Source organism: Petaurus breviceps, unplaced genomic scaffold (assembly GCF_028583685.1).
Source record: "Petaurus breviceps papuanus isolate PSGF00001 unplaced genomic scaffold, PetGlider_PUasm1.0 90459, whole genome shotgun sequence".
In the NCBI taxonomy this organism is placed as follows: Eukaryota; Metazoa; Chordata; class Mammalia; order Diprotodontia; family Petauridae; genus Petaurus; species Petaurus breviceps.
Window position 1 is genome coordinate 244,263 of NW_027187259.1, and position 20,468 is coordinate 264,730.

A 20,468-nucleotide genomic window follows, 5' to 3' on the forward strand; every position below is an offset into this window, starting at 1 on the left:
GCGCTCTATCCACTGAGTCACCTAGCTATCTCAGTATCAACTTGGAGAATGAAGTCTAATTGAGTGCTATGGGTATCTGTGTTTGGCCTTGTGCTATTTAGCATTTGAATAAAAAACTTTTAGTTAAATATGGCACCTCTTCCTTATTTTAGGTCTTTAATTGAGGCTAGACAACAACTAGTTGGAGATGTAGTGGGGATAGATTACCAGGTCAGCCTTCTGCCCCAGAGGTTCTCTGACATCAGTTACTTACAGTCAACATGTAAACTTGTACTGAAGCACATATGATAAACTTCATGCTTTAATCTCTAATTATGGAATGAAACATTGGAAAGGAATTTTCTCTCATGGGATCAGCAAGAAGGCAGGGGAGATTTAATAGAAGAACTACTTATTCTTACAATCATGATATTGAAAGAAAGAACAAATTTGAGGATGGCTAGATTTAGGTCCTTCCACTGTGCTTCCTTTCTCCCTTTCTTCATGAGGGAGGCCAGGGAAAAGGCCATAACCTTCAACAGCCTTAGGAAAAATGAGCCAGGGTCTTGCTAGCTTTGATTATTTGGGTCTTAATCCTGAGAAATGCTAGAAGTAAAGGAGGACATGTTTAAGCAGGACCAGACTCCCCAGTCTTTACATGCAGGACCTAGAGAGTACTATTCTCCAGCTAAGACTAACTTATCTGACAGGCCCCTTTCTGCCATACTAACCCCCACCCCTTCAATACTTAAGTAAGTAGTAGTCTTCCTTCCTCAACCCCATACTCAACCCCATATGCAGGGCCAATGATGGTGTCCTCTTCCGGTAGAGAAGATACCCAGCCCAGGTTTGGGTCTTTCCTACTCCACCCTCAGCAAGATGGAAATAATGCCTTGAGCTCTTTGACACCCAGGACAAAAAGAAATGCAAACCAACACTACTCAGGGACCAAATAATGGTAGGGACTGGGAGGGAATACAAAGAGCCTTAGTTTTAGGTTGGGTTCAGGGAACTCAATAATGTAGGGTTGTGGGCAAATTTTAAAAAAAAGTAGAGTGAACACCAACTCTGGATCAATTTCAACTTGGTGAATCCAAAACAAAGATAATTTAGTTCAACCAAACAGTAAGGTTAAGATGGTGATTTAAGACCGAGAATCCACCACTCCTTACCAATATACTAAGTTTTTCTGAGTCAACAGTTTATGTGAAATGACATTTGTTCATCAAACTCACTTTCTTCCTGTTTTAAAGAAACTGTGGGGAGGTTGGATGCTTCTTCCACAATTCCTTCCCCACCTCCTCGTGACCTTGAATTCCATACTTTAATCACCTCTACATCATTATCACTGCCACTGCCACTTGAACTACTGTCCTTTTTCCCTTTCTTCCCTTTTGATTTCTTTTTCCTAGATAATAGAGAATTCAAATGGTTAGACAAATGTAGCAAACATTTATTTGTAACTTGTGAGACATAATGGTGGAAATTTCCCTGTAAATAAGCAAATATTTTTGAAAAATAAATTGTTCTCTTATCAATACATAAAAAAAAGTAAGGAAATAAATGTATGGCAGGTTTGATAAATATGGTTCATGGCAAAAGGAAAAAGTTCAATTTACTTTGTATACTCATCGGAGCTTAAACTCATTGAGGTTTCATCAGAATCTGAAGCAATAAACTCATCCATACTGTCTTCATCAAAATATCCCTGGGGAGAAAAAAAAATTTACTATTTTTAGATTTTAATTAAGTACTGCAAGCTAGAGTGAGAATTTCAAAAGATAAGTGTTTGTTTTATTTAAAGATTATGAGGCTCCATTTCACATGTAAAATCAAAATCATATTGCTTGTCTTTTCAAGGGATGGGAATGGGGAGGGAAGGAGAATTTGTAACAAAATTTTTTTTTTTAAAGCAATTGGGGTTAAGTAACTTGCTCAAGGTTACACGGCCAGTTATTTCTGGGTGTGGTGCTAAGTATCAGAGCCTGGATTCAATCCCAGGTCATCCCGACTCTGGGGCCAGTGCTCTTACTCACTGTGCTACCTGGCCGCCCCAGAACAAATTTTTTAAAAATGTTAAAACAATTAAAAAATATGATTAGAAAATATTTAGTGAAATAAAAATATGTTGAAAAAAAGAATATGGGGCGGCCAGGTAGCACAGCAAGTAAGAGCACCGGCTCCAGTGTTGAGAAGACCTGGAGATCGAATCCCGGGCTCAGATACTCAGCACCACATCCAGAAATAACTGGCCGTGTAACCTTGAGCAAGTCACTTAACCCTGATTGCTTAAAAAAAAAAAAGAATATGAGGTTCAATGAAAAGGGGTCATGTTAAACTTTCATAATTAAAAATGCATACAGAAATAGGTACACTACAGATAAAAAAGCAGGTAAAATAATTGAGTTAGTTAATAACAGAGTTCTAATATATCAGAAGTCTACCTAACATTTGGCAGTTTACTGTTAAGTTTACAGCAGAGATAAGGATAAAATTTCAGTTTAATTGATTTACCTTATTTTCTTTGCTTATATAATCCAGCTGCAAACACCAGGGGTGAGTCCAGATTCTGCTTAACATCTGGAAATCCTGGAAAAGTTTTGCTCCTGCCTTCCCTCTTCCACCTTCACTGCTATTACCCACACCTGACAATAAAAGGTGAGCATTAAAAAAAAAAAACTAAACTAACAAAATATTCAATTTTGAGTTTTTCCTAGTTAATAATTATCACTATTACTTAATGTAAACCATTTATAATAATTTGAAGTGCAACTGTAATGTGTAATTTTCAAAAGTTTAATTAAATGTTACCAGCTAAATGTCAAAATTAGATTGTTGTTTTTCAAGGTAATAATAAATTTCAAAGCAAACCATTCCTATATGAAAAGAAACTTTTACTTTAGAAATTCCATTGCCATAAAGCAGACACAAGTGGAGTGACAAAACAATCAGCGTTTCTAAGGAGAGGACATTATAGAAATGATTTCAAATAGTGACTCATTATTAATCATATCAGATCATTTTAGCTCTTAATATCTCAGTCCGCAATTGTGTCATCTGACAAAGTACAAACTTCACTCAAGAAAAGGAGGTGGGTTGAGTGACTGGACCTGACCAAATATATGCAAAGGAAGTCTGTGGTGGAGGGAAAATTATTTTAAAGATATCATGATTGGGAACAGCTAGGTGGTGCAGTGAATAGAGCACCAGCCCTGGAGTCAGGAGGACCTGAATTCAAATCTGGCCTCAGATACTTGACACACTTACTAGCTGTGTGACCTTGGGCAAGTCACTTAACTCCAATTGCAAAAAAAAAGAAGATATCATGATTGACTTTCAAGATCTCTCTATCTAAATGGGGAAGATTCCAAAAGAACGAATGGAAAATAACATGGTGAGTAATATCACCCCTTCAACCCTGCTGCAAAAAAAAGAATGAGAAAACATCAATCTGCCTTACTTTCTCATCTCTATATGTATCAAGGATATCCTTGGCAAAAATATGAACATAAGCTGGCAGTTTTTCACAAAAAACAAAATTCCAATATATGCCATCTACTAATTACAAAAAACTATTTGAGTCAGTAGTGCAAATAACAGCTCTTCTCCAAGAAGATCATACAGGATTTTAAGCTCATGAGTCAATTTTAAGCTCAAATGCAAACATAAAAATATCTTTTTGCCCAATAATTCTCTGGTTATCAATATGAAATGAAATATAAGACAAGGAGACATAATCAATAAAGGGGAAGAATATCATCACTCATGAAGAAATCAAAAAGGGAAAAATCAAAGAGGAAACCAGATTCCCTTTTTCTATAGATAAGATCTTGAAGATGTGACTTCTGAAGCAGTGTGGTAGAGTGGCCGGTGGAGTGGAGATCAAGAGTCAGGAAGACCTGGTTTCACATACTGCCTCAGTTGATTCTGTGATTATGGAGAGCCCATTTTACCTCTCTAGGCACAAGTTCCATCCCTCAATAATTAAGATTATTGAGAGGCTCAAGTGAGAACATATATTTGTCAAACCCTCTGCCAACTTTAGAGGGCTGAATAAATGTTCATTTTTATTGCATTCCTGTTTGCAGATGACAGTCTGCTGATTTATTTGACCACAATGAATAAAAGAATTTGTACCTTGGTAGGGACCTCAGCAACCATCTAGGCCAATTCATACTGTAAAGGAAACCTCACCACAAAATAACTGACAATTGGCTACTCAGTATGGGCTTGAAGACCTCAATGGAAGGGAAGCCCCTTCCACTTTTGGACCAGTATCACCGTGAAAAAGTTTTTCCAGACATTAACCCTAAATTCTGCTCTTTTCAACTCCCATCCTTTGCTCCTAGGTCTTCCCTCTGGAGCCAAGCAGAATAAGAAGAACCTCCTTTCCACATGATGGCCCTTCAGATACTTGAAGACAGCTATTGGGTCCCCCCGAGGCTTCTTTTTCTCCAAGCTAAAGACTAGAGTCTTTAGAGACTTCAGTTGTTCCTTACACAACATGGATTCAAGGTTCTTCACAATCCTAGTCATTCTCTTTTGATGATGTCCAGCTAGTCAATGTTCTTCTTAAATTTTGCACACAAAAATACACAGTATCCATGGGAAGACTGTGTTCAAATGTCAATTACAATGACAGTGAGGCACACATGTAAAAGTAACATGTGTACACGTTATAGCTCACAACTCCTGGTATTTTCTGAAGCGACTGTTTTTCTGCATCTGTGTCTGTCCTCAGGTATGCATCTCTACTCTTGACTGAATAGATAAAATAGTCTTCTGCTGGTCTGATGAACTGGCCATTGGAGGAAAGTGAAAACAAAATTCTCCCCCATGCCCTACCTGCTACCCTCTGGTAAAGTAGTAGGGGTTGGCCTCCATAAACCTTTAGGATTCTGGACTCCTCAAGTGCTAAATAATTTGTGGTTTCTTAGATGGATAAATATATAAAGAGCAAGAAAGATCGAAAATATGGATAGCAGGAATGTGGCACAAAAATCCCCAAATATTCCAAATGAGATCTCCAACATCTTCGATAGTTCCACTATGGAGGGCTTATGGAAGGGCAAGGACAAGAATAACTCAGTATGGTAAGGCCTGGAAGGGTTGCAATCTGCACTAGTAAGAGAAAATAACCAGACTGATGGCAGTACTTAAGAAAGACCTAGAACAGGCCATTCCCAGTAAGACCAATGTATGGCAATACAAGGCAAATATGTAGTAGTTTTGGAAATGCTGGCTGATTGATTAAATGATTGGAGCCAGGACACCCCAAGGTGGACACTTTAGGGGTGTGGTACAAAAGATCAGAGCCCAAACAAAGAGAGCACTCCCCCAACTTGTTAATGTATTCCTCATCTTTCCCAACTCTTACCTCTCCCAGTTTTTCCCTTTCTTATTTCAATACTTCAAGAAAGAATATTTGATTTTGTTGGTGTTGATACTCCCACCATTCACATAGACTATAACTACCCCACACCTTTTGAGAGCTGCTGTGATAAAAATTCTTCACCTTGTAGCCAGCCTGGTTTTGAGACACCTATAACTAAGTCTGTCTGAGCATCAGAGGACAGTATCCAAAAAATAGACTTAAGATATTTCTTATATTTTACAGGATCAGAAACTCAGAACTAGCAAAACCTCAGAATACATCACAAGCCCCTCATTTATAGATAAGGAGACTGCAGAACAGAGATTAAGCAACTTAGCTATGATCACATGGCTACTGTTTTGAGGTAGGATTTGAACTGAAGTGTTTCTGAGTCCAAATCCAGTGTCCTGTTCACTATGCCATGCTGGCTCTCATTTAGTAGGTTTCATGTTCCCCATTCTCAATATAGCTTTCATTTCGTAGATACTATACTCTCCTTGCCTTGGCATGGTAAAGAGGTAACACAACAAAGTCTATGCCAACAAAACACAAGTTTGGTCAGGTCCCATCACCATTGTAAAGTGGATGAAGTGGTGCCCGTGAAGAAGGGGTAAGGGTGGGATAAAGACAAGTATAGCTTAGTAGGAAGAGACTCCACACTATAGCCTCTAGGCAGGCCACAACCGGGGGCGGGAGTGGGTCCAAAACTCACAAAGGTAAGGCAGGGAGGCAATCGGCTACTGTAAAATGTTTTCACCAGAGTGAAAATGAAAAGGGTATTTTAACTGAAAGAAACTTATAAATGAAGTTCATTCAGGGAAAACCACAGGTACTTATCAATAAGATGCTTTCTCCAAAGTCATACCTGGCAGCAGTCATAGCAAGCAGTAATTCTTATGCTTCAAGTCTACCTTGATGTTTCTTTTTATGACCTGCAGAGCAGAGGTGTCCCACTGTCTGGTTAATGTTTGAAACCTTGTGTTTCTTTCCTGTTCCAATTTGAGGATCAGACAGGAAAACCAAACATCAAAGGGGAGCTAGCCTATGTCTTACTTAGAAGGGGAACAGTCAACAAGACAGAAAGAGGACGTCTTCATAATTAACTTTTTCTACCCCGTTTCTCTACTCAGGATGCCCTTCTGTGTCAGCAATTGACCATGATGCACTGAGCTTTGAGTGGTACTGGTTTCAAGAATATGCCCTGCCTCCCAACATTGTACTCCACAGTTTCAGCAAAAATCTAGTCACAAAAGGCATATTATTTTTCTTAACCTCTTTCTCAGTTATAATTCCCACATCAATAACAAGTTTTTTTCCTGTGTGTTAAAATAATTCAATTTCATTCTTTATGGTAATAGGTGATGTGCTAGAAGTTATTTGAGTCAGCTGTCTGTGCACAGACAGACCTTAGATCATCAGAAATAAAATAACAATGTGTAACAAAACGAAAGGTAACAATGAGAAAAAATATATGTAGTACAATTAAAAATGACTAAATTGAATTATTTAAACAAGTTACTGAAAATAAAAAGTGGGGAAGACAACAGAACTGACAGTGACACTGACTTTTTCATCTAGTTTAAACAATAGAAACTGTCACAAGAAGGGAATAAAAGAGCCCAGAAAATGCCTTATTCAATAAACATCTAACTTAACTAGCCAAAAGAGATGACTGCAAAAGGAAACATCAAGTTATAATATTAAACTAATATGTAAATCTTTAAAAACATGATGGATAATTATTATTAATATTGTCTCATAAAGCAGAGAAGCGATGGAGGATAAAAATGTAGCAAGATATCCAATTAAGCAACATTGTGATAAGAACATTCGAGGATTAAAATTGAAGGACTAAAAACAGAAGAAAAAAGGAAAAGATGTGCAAAAGCCAATTTGAACAAGTTTTCTACATGCTCAATGGCAGAACCACTACACCTGGACCCTAACATGCTAGCCCTCAAGCTGCTTACAAAGGAGACAGAAATGACACCAAAGAGAACAAAGATGTGAAAAGCAACTGGATTGGACCAAATCTATTCAGAGGAATCAAGGAATCAGCATTTTAGAGTTGAAAGGGACCACAGAAGTCATCTAATACAACCTACATGCCAAAGGAATCTCTTCTATAATGTCTCTGACAAGTGTTGGTCTAGTCCCACCTTGAAGACATCCAAGATGGGGGAACTCATGACCTCTTTGAGGCAGCCTATTCCATTTATGGTCAGCTCCAATTCTTAGGAAGTTTTTACTACCACTGAACTTAAATTTGCCTCTTTGCAACTTCTACCCAGCTTGTTTCTACCCCCAGGGGTAAATGAAACAAGTTAATTTCCCCTATCACATCACAGCTCTTCAGATACATGCAGAAAGCTATCATATTCAAAGAATCCTTTCTTTACCAAGCCAAACACACCCAATTCCTTCAACCAGTTCTCATATGTAATGGACTCAAGGCCCTTTACCATCCTAGTTGCCCTCCACTGTATATACTAGCTTATTAATGTTCACCTGAACCTGTGGTGCCCAATAGTCAACACAATATCCTATATGATGTCTGACAAGAACAGAGTACAGCAAAGGGCTAACATTTTCCTATTCCTAGAAGCCATCCCTCTTTCAATGAAGCTCAGACTATCAGATGGCTGATTCACTGAATTTGTAGTTCACAAAAACCCCAGATTTTTTTCAAAACAACTGAAATCTTTTCATGCCCACCGCAATCTTGTACATATGAAGTTCATCTTTTGTACTTAAGTCCAAGTCTTGAGATTTCTCTCTACTGAATTTCATCTTCTTAGATTCAGCATAGTGCTTTATCCTGGCAAAATCCTTTTGGGTCTTGACTCTGTTAGCTACCCCTCCTAGGTCTGTGTAATTTAGAAATTGGATTAGCATACCAACTATGCCTTTATCTCAGTCACTGATGAGAATGTTAAGCAGCATAGGGTTAAAAAGAGATGTCTAGGTACTCCATTGCAGATTTCCTGCCATACTGATGTTGAAACATTTAAAAATTACTTTTTGTGTCTGGATATCCAACCAGTTTTGAATCTATTTGATCGTATTACTAATCTGTCTCTCTACATCTTTCACATAAAAAGTATCTTTTATCAAAAGCTTTGCTAAAATCAAAGTAAACTATATCCACAGTATTCCCCTCATCTATTACTTTAGTAATTCTAGCCAAAAAAAAAAAAAAGAGATCTTAGTCTGGAATGACAACCCTTGCTCTTGCTGCATAAATGGCTTACCTTTTAAAATAATATATCCTCCCTGATATCCTTTTTACCATTTCTTCCGGGTAATTTTTGTGTTACAAGGATGGTCAGTCTGCTCATACTGCCCAAAGAATGACCCATAACATGAATTCATCAGAGAATATGAGACAACTGGTCAAAAAGATTATTATGTGCCTACTATGTGCTGGGCAATGTGCTAAACACTGGAGATACAAAGAAAGGCAAAAAAAACATTCTCTGCTCTCAAGAAGCTAGCTCAGTCTAACAAAAGGGGTGGGGGAGAGAAATAGGGAGGAGATAACAGGCAAACAATTATGTACAAACAAGCCAAACACAGGATAAATAGGAAAAAAGAGATAACAACTCCTACCATAAAGCATCACCACAACAATACTTCCCAAAATGAATGCATCACACAATACTACTCCTCCTATTCAAATATGGGTCTAGTTTATTGCCAATATGCAGTATCTGGACAAGATATGTTTAGTTTAAGGGAAGAACTCTAAGTTATTCATCCAACTATGGATCACAGTCTGGACAAAAGGTGTCAGCTCTGCTTTTCCTATGTGGATAGATGGGCTGAAAACGAGAATAATTATAGGTCTCATTTAAGAGGCTCTGCAGTACTCTGGGGATTTATGCAATAAGTACAATGATATTCACCAACAGAAACATCTGGAGTACCTCATAATCTGTAGGAATAACATCTTCACTTAAAACCCTATGCCAGTTGTCCTCCATTACATAGGCAAATTTCTTTGGGGAGAACACATCTCCTTATTGTTTATATATCTTGTTTGAGGCCTATAATCTGAGTCATCTAGTGAAGTTATCTCTATTAGTATATCTTTCAAGAACTCTTGCATGATTTTAATGTTCATGGAAGAGACACATTAAGGTGGCGTGTTGCCCTACCAAACCACATGTTTTTATTTTTTGGAACAACCAAGATTAAGAAAATGGATGCATTTGTTGCCTGCATTTCCAGGTGATTATGTGACTGTGAGGACGCAGTCTGTTGTTGAATACTATTTGTTTGTTCCCTGTCTCTGTCACTGATCCCATCGCTATGTGAATAAAGAATTCTCAAAAAAAAAAAAAAAAAAGCAATAATATGGCCCATCAGGCCAGGGCATGATAGGACAAGGTGTTATGAGAGCCCCCAAATCTAGGGGGACTAGAATGGTAAAGGGATTCGAAATCATACTCAGGTGAAAGAGTATGGATGTTTAGCCTAGAGAAGAAGACTTGGGCAGTGGAGTGGGAAGGAGAAGAGACAGAAATCACTGTACTGAAATAATTGGAAGACTGTCATGTATAAGATACATAAGATTTACTATGCTTGACTCTAGGGGTAGAAAGAAAAGCAACGGGTATAAGAGGTGATAGAATGGGAAGAAAAACAAAAACACTCTCCACCTTAAAGCTATCTAAAAGAGGAATAGACTATCACAGGAGGTGGTAGGTTACCAATCCTTAGAGATCTAAAGATAAAAGTTGTGTATGTTGTAGAACTGAAGTCAAATACACTACCTGTGGGCTGCAAATGGCCCTTATCACTCCCCAGCGCAGCCCAAATTAGATTAAAATGCAATTGGGAAACATTTAGCAAATTAAAGAAAAATACTATAGAGCATAGATAATGTTACTATGTAGTTTTCTAAGTCAATATGCAACTGGGGGGATGCTGATGTATACCTGAGTGGCCTTGTTTCTATTGGAGTTCTACACCACTGGGGTAGGAGACATTACTATTCAGGTATACACTGAACTATATTCAGTTTAAAGTTGCTTAATATTTTCGATTTGTACTTCAAGTATAACCCTAATCAAACAAAGAGCTGATATAGTCAAACAACAAGTTAGGAGAAGCATGTGGAAAGAGGAGCCTATACAATAATCAACAGAACTTCTGGGGTAACCTCTTCAAAGGGCCTACCCTATTGTGAGGAAAATAAAAGGTAGCATTCATTAAAAAAACACACCTGAAAATGGAATTGTGGCACCAGATGAGGCTGTAACAAGCCCTTCTTTCAGAGCTTAGAAACCTTGGCAATTAGAGCTTTAGAAGTTTTATTCCTTTCAACTCTACTCACAAAGGAATGAAGCCTGGATTTATTCTAAAATCTTAAATACTTGACTGCTCTTAAGATAGTGGGTCTTAGCAATACATATCTGAGTGATGAACATTTTGGTGTTGGCTTTTATAGCAAACAGCGTTCATGATATTTGAAAACACTGGAGCTGGCAACTTATCTGAGGTACAAAAAAAAAAAAGCATTGCAGATACCACAAGGCCTTTCATCTTATTTTCACATGGGTATTATTCAGATATTTGTATTTGATAAAATTGGCACTGATATAATATTCCTTTAAAAAGTCACACTAATTATACTGAGTAAGAAATTACATAGCAAAAATGACTAGTCATTTCAAATGGCTCCTTCTTTGTAATTCCAAACTAACATTATCATTAATATTACCTTAATACAGCACAGGATTCAATTCAATAAGCACCACATCTCTACTATGTGCAAGCACTGTACTATGGGCTGGGAATACAAAGACAAAATTTAAACAAATGTAGATAGGGAGGAAATCAATCACCAAACACAGATTTTTTAAAAGATATGCACAGAAGATGAAAGCAGTGGTAAGTAAAAGAGAATAAATATAAGAGCACTGCATGGTCTTGTAAATATAGTGTTTGCAGTGTTAAAGCTCATAATGAGCTGAGGCAGGAAAACTGAGTTAAAGACAAGAAAAAGGGTGGGGTTTTGTTAGCTATACTGAGGAAAAGAGGAAGATCAAAGAAAGGCTAGAACTACTGCTTAGGGAGGATGGGATAATAACTGACAAGAAAAATGGGAGACTTGTTCAATTGTCAGATTTCTTCTGTTTTCCTTGGCAGGGAGAATGACCTTTACATTGGCAACAATGGAAAAGAAAACAGTTAAGTAAGTGGTGATGCAAGATGAATAAGGTGATGGTAAGAGTACATAGTTACTACTCTTGATGAATTCAAGTCACTTGGTCCAGATGAGCTATATTGTCAGGTGGATGGGACTGTTGAGCTTCTGTCAATAGTATCTGAAAGACCACAGGGAATGTGAGATACTGAAGGACTGGAAAAGGTGCTCATTTTCAACAAAAAAGAATGGAACCTACAAACTAAAAGCCAATGAGCTTAGAGCTGTTCAGACCTCTGGGGCTGCGGGGAGTCTGGGCTGCTTGGGCGCAGGATGGTACTGAACCGAGTGAGGGCGGTATTTCTGGACCCGGACAACACACTGATCAACACAGCAGAGGCGAGTAGGAGAGCCATGTTGGAGGTGATAAAACTATTAAAGTCAAAATACCAGTACAAAGAAGGAGAAGCTCATATCATCAGTGAAAAAGTTCAAGTTAAATTCAGCCAAGAGTTCTACAGAGAGTCCAAAATGTCCATTACTGATCTAAGGATTTCACATTGGGAAGAAGCTATTCAAGAAACAAGAGGTGAGACAGCCAGTCGGGAACTAGCTGAAGAATGTTATTTCCTATGGAAATTTACACGTCTGTAGCATATGACTTTATCAGAAGACATAAAAAACATGCTGACTGAACTTCGAAAGGAGGTCCCCCTCCTTCTTTTGACTAATGGTGACACACAGACACAAAGGGAGAAGATAGAAGCTTGTGCCTGTCAACTGTATTTTGATGCTATTGTTGCAGGTGGAGAGCAAGAGGAGGAGAAACCATCACCGTTGATGTTCTACTACTGTTGTGATCTCCTTGGGGTACAGCCAGGAGACTGTGTGATGGTTGGGAATACTCTAGAAACAGATATCCAAGGAGGTCTTAATGCTGGCTTGAAAGCAACAGTCTGGATAAATAAAAACAGAATTGTGCCCCAGAAGCAGTCCCCAGTACCTCACTATGTTGCTTCTTCTGTGCTAGAGTTACATGCCATCTTACAGAATATAGATTACATACCCAGTGTATCAGCTTAAGAAGGATCAAAAAGGACATTAAGAATTTCTGGGTCAGATCTTAAGTTTCTGCTGGGAATGAATTAGAGGTACATATCTTCTTTTAGTCTTCTAGATTCCAAATGAAGAACATATACAATTCTAGTAATTTATAAAAAGTCACATATCACTTTTTCCTTGAGAAAAATAAAAGTGTTTTTTTTTCTTCTTAATTTAGACCAGAAAACTTGAAACTTTTTACGGGTTTGGGGAAATTTTTGGTGGGTATGTAGTTTGAAAGACTTCTTTACACTTCTTTAATTCATGAGAATTACTGGGGAGGGAGTTTTCCCCAAAAGTTTTGCATCTTGGATCCATTTCTGTGGATTTAAAATATGTACTGGTTCTGAAATTTAGATTTGTGGAAAATATTTGTTAAAAATATCTGGATAATACCTATAAGCCAACACTCTTCAAGGCAATATTTTAGTTAAGATTACATAAGCACTTTGCCGTACAGAAATCAAAGAATTTAATAATAATACATTTATGTGTTTTGTTTGAGAATGTCTTTTAAAGTACTGGCTATGCATTTTTTCCTTCATTAAAAATGTATTCTTCCTTCTCTAAAAAAAAAAAAAAAGCCAATGAGCTTGAGTTGTATTTTTGGACAAACTCTAGAATAGATCACTAAAGAAGTTTGTTGTTGTTATGCTTGTCCTTCATTTTCGAAGAGGATCATGGCATCAGGGAAATGATGACATGACTTCAGTTGACTTTGATTTGAGTGAGGGAGGGCTGTGCAAGGTCACCAGCCTCACCTTCTCTTCCAGAGGAGGTTAGGGAACATTTAGAAAAGGAAGAAGGGTTCAAAACAGCCAGCGTGGCTTCCAAAAACAGGTCATGTCAGGCCTATTTATTGTCTATTTTGGAAAGGGTTACTAAACTAGTTGGACAGGGGAAGGTTGTAGACACTTTTTACTTAGCCTTTAGGAAAACATCCTCTCTTATTCAAGCAAAAAAGATGAAGATGTAGACATGACAATGACAGAATTAGAATTGTTGGAATGTATGGAATCAAAGAGAAGTCATTATTGGCTGAACATGGTGAAGTCTCCAGTGGAGGGATCCACATTTGGCTCTGCGCAGTTAAGTATTTTTATCAATTATTTAGATAACTGAAGAAATAGCATGCACAAATAGCAGTTAGGAGGGAGGACTAACATACAGGGTGACAGAAACAGGACTTGCTAAGTGATAACACTGGGCTGCATCTATTAAGAAGCCATTCAGGGGCAGCTAGGTGGTACAGTGAATAGAGCACCAGCCCTGGAGTCAGGAGGACCTGATTTCAAATCCAGACTCAAACACTTAACACAAAAACTAGCCGTGTGACCTTGGGCAAGTCACTTAACCCCAATTGCCCTTAAAAAAGAAAAAAAAAGACATTCAGGGCAACTAGATGGCACACTGGATAGAGTACTGGTCTTGAAGTCAGGAGGACCAGAGTTCAAATCTAGCCTTAGACATAACCAAGTCATGTGACACTGGGCAAGTCGCTTAATACTGATTGCCTTAAAAAAAAAAAGACATTCAATAGGGAACTATGTAGAATCTTCCATCTCATACTCTCCATGACACTATCTATCCATCTCATTCTCTGTTGTCCTCCTTTTCTTTTTGCCTTCAATCTTTCCCAATCTCAACCTCTTTTCCAATGAGTCCCATCTTCTCATTACATGGCCAAAGTATTTAAGCTTCAGCTTCAGTATCTGATCTTCCAGTGAATAGTCTGAATTAACAGCTTTAATTACTTAATGATTTAATCTCCTTGCTGTCCAAGGGACTCTTAAAAGTCTTCTCCAGCATCACAACTCAAAAATGTTGATTCTGTAGCACTCAGCATTCCTTACAGCCCAATTCTCACAGTCATACATTGTGATTGGAAAAACCGTTAACTTCGACTATATGGAGCTTTGTCAGCAAGATGATATCTCTGCTTTTTAGTCTGCTGTCTAGATTTGCTTTGGTTTTCCTTCCAAGGAGTAAGCTTCTTTTAATTTCATGGCTGCAGTCATTGTGTGCAGTGATCTTGGAGCCCAAGAATACAAAATCTGACAATACTTCCATTTGTTCTCCTTCTGTTTGCCTGGAAGTGATGGGACCAGCTGCCAAGATCTTAGTTTTTTTTAATGTTAAGCTTCAAGCCAGCTTTTACACTCTCCTCTTTCACCCTCATCAAGAGGCTTCTTAATTCTTCTTCACTTTCTGCCATCAGAGTAGTATCATTTGCATATCTGAAACTGTTGATATTTATCCCAGAAACCTTAATTTTAACTTTCAATTCATCCAGCCTGGCAATTTGTATGATGTACTCTGCATATCAGTTAAATAAATTAAAGAACTGCTTTCCTGATATTGAACCAATCAGATAGATGGAATATACAAAGAGGCAAACACAGGCTAGGTATCAGAAAAACCTTTTCAGTTAGAGCTGTCCAAAAATGGAATGGATGGCCCTGAGAGCTAGTGAAGTTCTTCAAGGAGAGGGTAGATGATCATTTGTTGGATACATTTTAGTGGAACTTCTTTCTTGAATATATGTTGGATTGAATTTCCTTGCAACTCTGAACTTCTGTGAAAAGTTTCTGCCCTAGAGAAGCTTGTGTTGACTGGAGGTCACTGAGGGTAGAGTTATTCATTCATTTTTCCTTTCTCTTTTTGTGCAGTGAATATAAATGCAAGGAAGAAAGCAATGCAAGCAAAGGAGAAATTCACGCAAAATGGTTTAGGGAAATGAGAAGAGGAGAAAAAGCCTAAAGTACAGTGCCTGGCATATAGAAGGTACTTAATCAATGTTTATTAAATGACTAAAGTTCTGAAACCTAACAACTTCTGTTTGATTTTACAAGTCAAAATCAAAACAAAACTATATTGGTTGGGGGATTCTATGGAAAGAAAACAAAAAAATTCTGCTCCACCAATAGAGCAAGAAAGCAGAACACATTTTCTCCAAAGTGGGCCTTTTCTTGAAGACAAACAACACCAAAGTTATAGACTTTATTCTACTCTATTATGAAAATTGTTAAAAATCTATGGTTGTTGGGGTGGCTAGGTGGCACAGTGAATAGAGCACTGGCCCTGGAGTCAGGAGGACCTGAGTTCAAATCCGACCTCAGACACTTGACACACTAACTGTGTGACTTTGGGTAAGACACAACCCCAAATGCTCTCCAAAAAGGAAAAATAAAAAATTCCTAGTTGTTGTTATGACATACCTTTCAGAACTTTCTGTGTATTTCTTCTTTTCTCCTGTCCTATCCCTATTTTCTCCAAAATAATAAAGAAAAGAGAGGTTCTGAAGAAAGATCAAGATTTTAGAGCTTTTCAAATAAGGAGTCTAAGTCTAAGATATAGAAGGAAATGTAGACAGGTGTTGCGATGACATGAAATGCAAATTAACTTTATTTCCTTTTTAGATGGGTTTACTAAGCTAGTAGATAGGAGTGCTATACATATTTTACGTAGATTTTCAACACAATATTTCTTATTATTATAGAAAAAGCATGCTATTATTAAGTAAAAGACAGATGTATGTTAGACAATAGTATAAGTAGATAGATTCACAAGTGGCTAAATGTCAAATACCTCCAAAAATAATCACTAAAATGACAACATCAAATTCCAAAGAGGTTTGCAAGTGAGTGTCCTAGGTACCTATGCTTGGCAACAAGGTGTCTAACATTTTAAATCATTGATTCTGACAGGAATCACAAATGTCTTAACTAGCTAAAATATTGTAACAAATCAATTAAGATGAAATTTATTAAGGATAACTATAAAATGTTACATTTGGGTTAAAAAAATTAACTTGACAATCACAAGAACAGGAAATTGTGGGTAAAAAGCAGTTCATCAAAAATTATATTTTTAGAAAGTTTTAATACACTGAAAACTTATTAACAGACAACAATGTGAGACAATAGTCAAGGATTAATTGAAGGAAATAAATATTCTAGCTTAAAAACACAAATAATAACTACTGGTATTGATGATAGCTCTCTTCAAATATTTTAAGGGGTATCATCACATAGAAGAGGGATTCATTATTTTATTTGTTCCCACAGGGCAAAGTAGGAGAAAGAGGGAGTCACAAGTGAGGTTTAATTTAAGGGAAGCCTCGTCTCATGGAAAATTCCTCATAGATGCAATGGGCTGGTTCAGGAGGATCTAACTCAATAGGGATCTTCAAGGAAAGGCTGGATGAGTACTTCTGATGTTGTAGAACAAGGGTGGGACTAGATGGCCCCTGAGGTCTTTTCTGACTCTGAATTTCCACACTTCTTGCCAAGTATACATTTTTAATCATTATTTTTTTGGGAAGGGGGTGGAGGGAGTAGAAACCAAACTCGTGATTTCATCAGTACAGGGAACTTCTGGAGATAAAATACCTACCAACACAGCTCTACAATTTACAGTCTTCTAGCACCTGGAGGTTATATGATTAGCCTAGGGCAATACAATTCTGTGTTAGAGGCCAGATTTGAACTTGGGTTTTCCTAACTATCAAGGTTAGCTCTCAATCCATTATGTCATCCTGCTTAACTCTGGGTGTGCCCAGACAAAGGACCTAGTACAGAGAGTTATCTATCTCAGGGGCCACAAAGTGAGGACAGCTACTTCTCACCTTTCATGTACCACAATGGTGAGGAACCAAGCACCAATTTGTTAGCAAATTACCTGCTACCTTGTGTGATCTAATGAAATTCAGCCCTTTATACTAGGTTTTGTAAAAAATAAGATGGAATAATGGGGGAAAATACTATTTTACAAAAAGAAAATATTTGTGCTCTATTAAGAAGTTTGTTTCTGTCTCTGTGTATGTATTTGCATATGCATACATATAATTATATACACATAAAGTACACATACAAAATACAGAAAATTAATCATTGACATTTTGAAATTTCAGAAACATTTTTCCACAATAAGAACATTTTGACTTTTTGTTAATTTTCACTTACCTGTTAAGTGATCTAGGTAGTACTGATAAAGTTTGCACTGAATAGGTGTCATTCTTACAGCTAAAACATATTCATGCTTTGGTGGCAGAAACTTTGTTAGGGCTGTATAATCTTTTCTCTGGAATAAGAAAAAGTCAATAAAGAAATGAGTCAATGACACTTAGTCATGAATAGCAATGAGCTGATCTTGCAGCAAGAAGCCTAGAGATAAATAACCAAACATACAGGAAAACTTGAGTCAGTTACTGCCCTTGTCTCCCAGCCCCATTGTTGCCTTGAAGATCTTTGGCATCCTGTCTACGATGATGCTCAGTCCATGCTTTAACTACCTCCTATTCTGCTATAAAATGAAAAACTTATGTTATGGAAGTTTCATTCAAATGCACCCTGGAAAGAAACAGTAAAGGAGTAACTCAACTGCACAAAAGTCCATTCAGGTCTGGCAGGTTTTTCCTTAGTGGCTATCCAACAACAGTTTTAACCCTTAATTACAACAGAGGAAGCTCAATAATGAGCTAATATGGCATTAGGAATGTTCACAATGGTCTCCATGCAAATGGAAGGAAAACAATTCTTTATCTTCCAAGTAAACTCCTAAGGACAGTGACTGCTTGTTTTTTTGCCTTTGTCTCTCCCTTCCCGTCACAGACACAACACAGTGTCTTGCACACAAGGATTAATATTAAGTGAATTCTTTTCATTTAAGGTAAACACAATGAATTCAAATTCAACTGATTAAAAATTAATTAGGTCTACATCTTGACCAAAAAGGATTAAAAAAATGTAAAGAAATAGGAAAGATTCAAAGAGATGTTTACCCTACTTAACAAAGGAGACTTTTATATCATTCAGAAAGCACCCTAAAACTGTTAGTAAACAAATATGTACTAATTACATAAAATTCTTTTTTACAGGAAATAGCGCTTCAGCTATGGCCAACATTATTATAAGGGGCAGACACAAACTGATAAAATGGAATTAAGTACAGTTAACAAGCTGCTCCTCTACTATGTATGAATATATTTATTTTTGGTTTGGGATAAGAAACTGTTGTTGGAATAGAGAGGACCTAGAAGCTCTGTTACTTGACTAAAGTCAACACTTTAAAACTCTTAGTTGGGTTTACTTGACTAAAGTCAACACTGTAAAACTCTTAGTTGGGTTTGGACTTCAAAAATAATAAAGTTTATTGTTGCTATTAGGAACATCTTAAACCAAGTCTAACTCAGATTGAGTCTTTTTAATAATTCCAATTAAGTGAGATTTTATAGAATCAGAGGATTAACTACAGTAGGCAAGGCAATTTCCCAACTATAAAAAAAGCTGTAATCTCTCTCACACTCTATTCTCTAAATCTGACTATATTCCCAACCATTTCTTCCATTAAAGCCTAAAAACATATAAGTTTATTTAACCAACACAACATCAGGTATTTACCAATTAAATTCTAGCTTGTACAATCATTTTCTTCCTCCCTCTCTCTCTATATTTGGTTTCACTGGTACAGAGACCTTCTGGTGAGGAAATTTCTTCGATCAATGCAGTTCTGCAACTTAGATGCTGGGAACACTTAGGAGGTTAAATGACTTGCCCAGAGTCAGAGGACCAGAATGTGTCAGAAGCAGGACCTGAGGTCAGCCATACATTATTAGAGTGCCTCATATACCCAGGCAAAATGAAAATGAAGGTACTTCTTACTCAACTCTACCTCTTTAAGTTAGCTCACATTCTGTTTCCTGCAGGCCTGTTTCTCCCAGTTGTTAGTACTTTCCCCTACGATATTACCTTTCATCTACTCTGAATACAATTTGTATGTAAATATTGCCTTCCCCAGTAAAACATGAGCTCCTTGAGGGAAGGAACGATTTTTCCCTTCGTTGTATCTGTAGTACTTAGCACAAAGTAAGGGCTTAATAAATGCTTGCTGATTAATTAAATGTTTCATACAACAACTGTTACCTAATGTTTCATAAAAGAAAAAGATTCTAATCATATTTTCTAAATGCCATAAATGTGTTCAAATGGAACATTTAAGTGTAAAATATGAGATCTTTTTTAAATGCAGATTTAAGAAAATTAGCATTAATAAATAATTTAACTCTTAAGACCAAAAGAGAGATAGTTTGGCATTATGCACAAAACGCTAGCCCTGGAGTCTGGAAGGTCAGAATTTAAGTCCTATCTCTTCACACATACTGGCTGTGTGATCCTGAGCAACAAGCTAAACCCTAGAGCACCCCCAGACAACAACCTTCGAAGACTCTAGGTTAGAGCCAAGTTGCTAATCTGCATAGATATAGGTAGTTTCAACACCAAGAATTCCCCACACCAGTGAACCCTTAGGTCAGTACTGGTAAACACTGACCCATCATCCCCCTTCCAAAAAAAATTTTTTTTTTAAATTTAGAATTCTAGTGCCATAAAAGTTTGAAAAGATGGGGTAAAACAAATGTAAATGTAAGCTATATATAGTGCAAGAAAGGGAGAAAGGTCCCAATTAAGCCATATTTCAAGTTAAATAGACTTCATCCATATTTCTGGGTTGTCATAATATTTCAAAATAACAAGTCTTTTTAACTTTTATGAAACAATTCTGTACCTGCACACATCCAGCTAACATTTCATAGAGAATGTGGGCCCGTTTTTTCATCACTCTGACATCAACCATAGTAGAGTCTGCACACTGACCATTCTGGATTGGATTTATGAATCGATTTCTGAATTCTTTAATGGACCCAAGCAAATTCTCCTTGATAAAGTTAACCATGCAGTGATCTAAGAGAAAAAATATCAGCTTTATTTATTAACAATATCATTCCCTCAAAGGATTAAAAGTTCCCAAAAACAATTATCTAGAAAGTCGTTATTTCAAATGATAATACCACAATAAGGAGACTTT

At 37.1% G+C, this 20,468-nt stretch overlaps 1 protein-coding gene and 1 pseudogene across 13 annotated transcripts in view; one reads left to right on the forward strand and one right to left on the reverse strand.

Moving 5' to 3' along the window:
- ATRX (ATRX chromatin remodeler) overlaps positions 1–20,468 on the reverse strand; it is a 208,142-nt gene that overhangs the window by 54,867 nt on the left and 132,807 nt on the right. For all 13 annotated transcript variants that reach the window (XM_069062495.1, XM_069062488.1, XM_069062493.1 and 10 more), the window contains 5 exons: positions 20,169–20,344; positions 17,570–17,687; positions 2,494–2,624; positions 1,599–1,687; positions 1,215–1,387 (listed from right to left, as the gene is read on the reverse strand). In XM_069062495.1, the coding sequence (XP_068918596.1) occupies positions 1,215–1,387; positions 1,599–1,687; positions 2,494–2,624; positions 17,570–17,687; positions 20,169–20,344 (687 nt within the window). The remainder of the gene's footprint in view (positions 1–1,214; positions 1,388–1,598; positions 1,688–2,493; positions 2,625–17,569; positions 17,688–20,168; positions 20,345–20,468) is intronic.
- Positions 8,582–15,909, forward strand: LOC138141703 (N-acylneuraminate-9-phosphatase pseudogene; annotated as a pseudogene).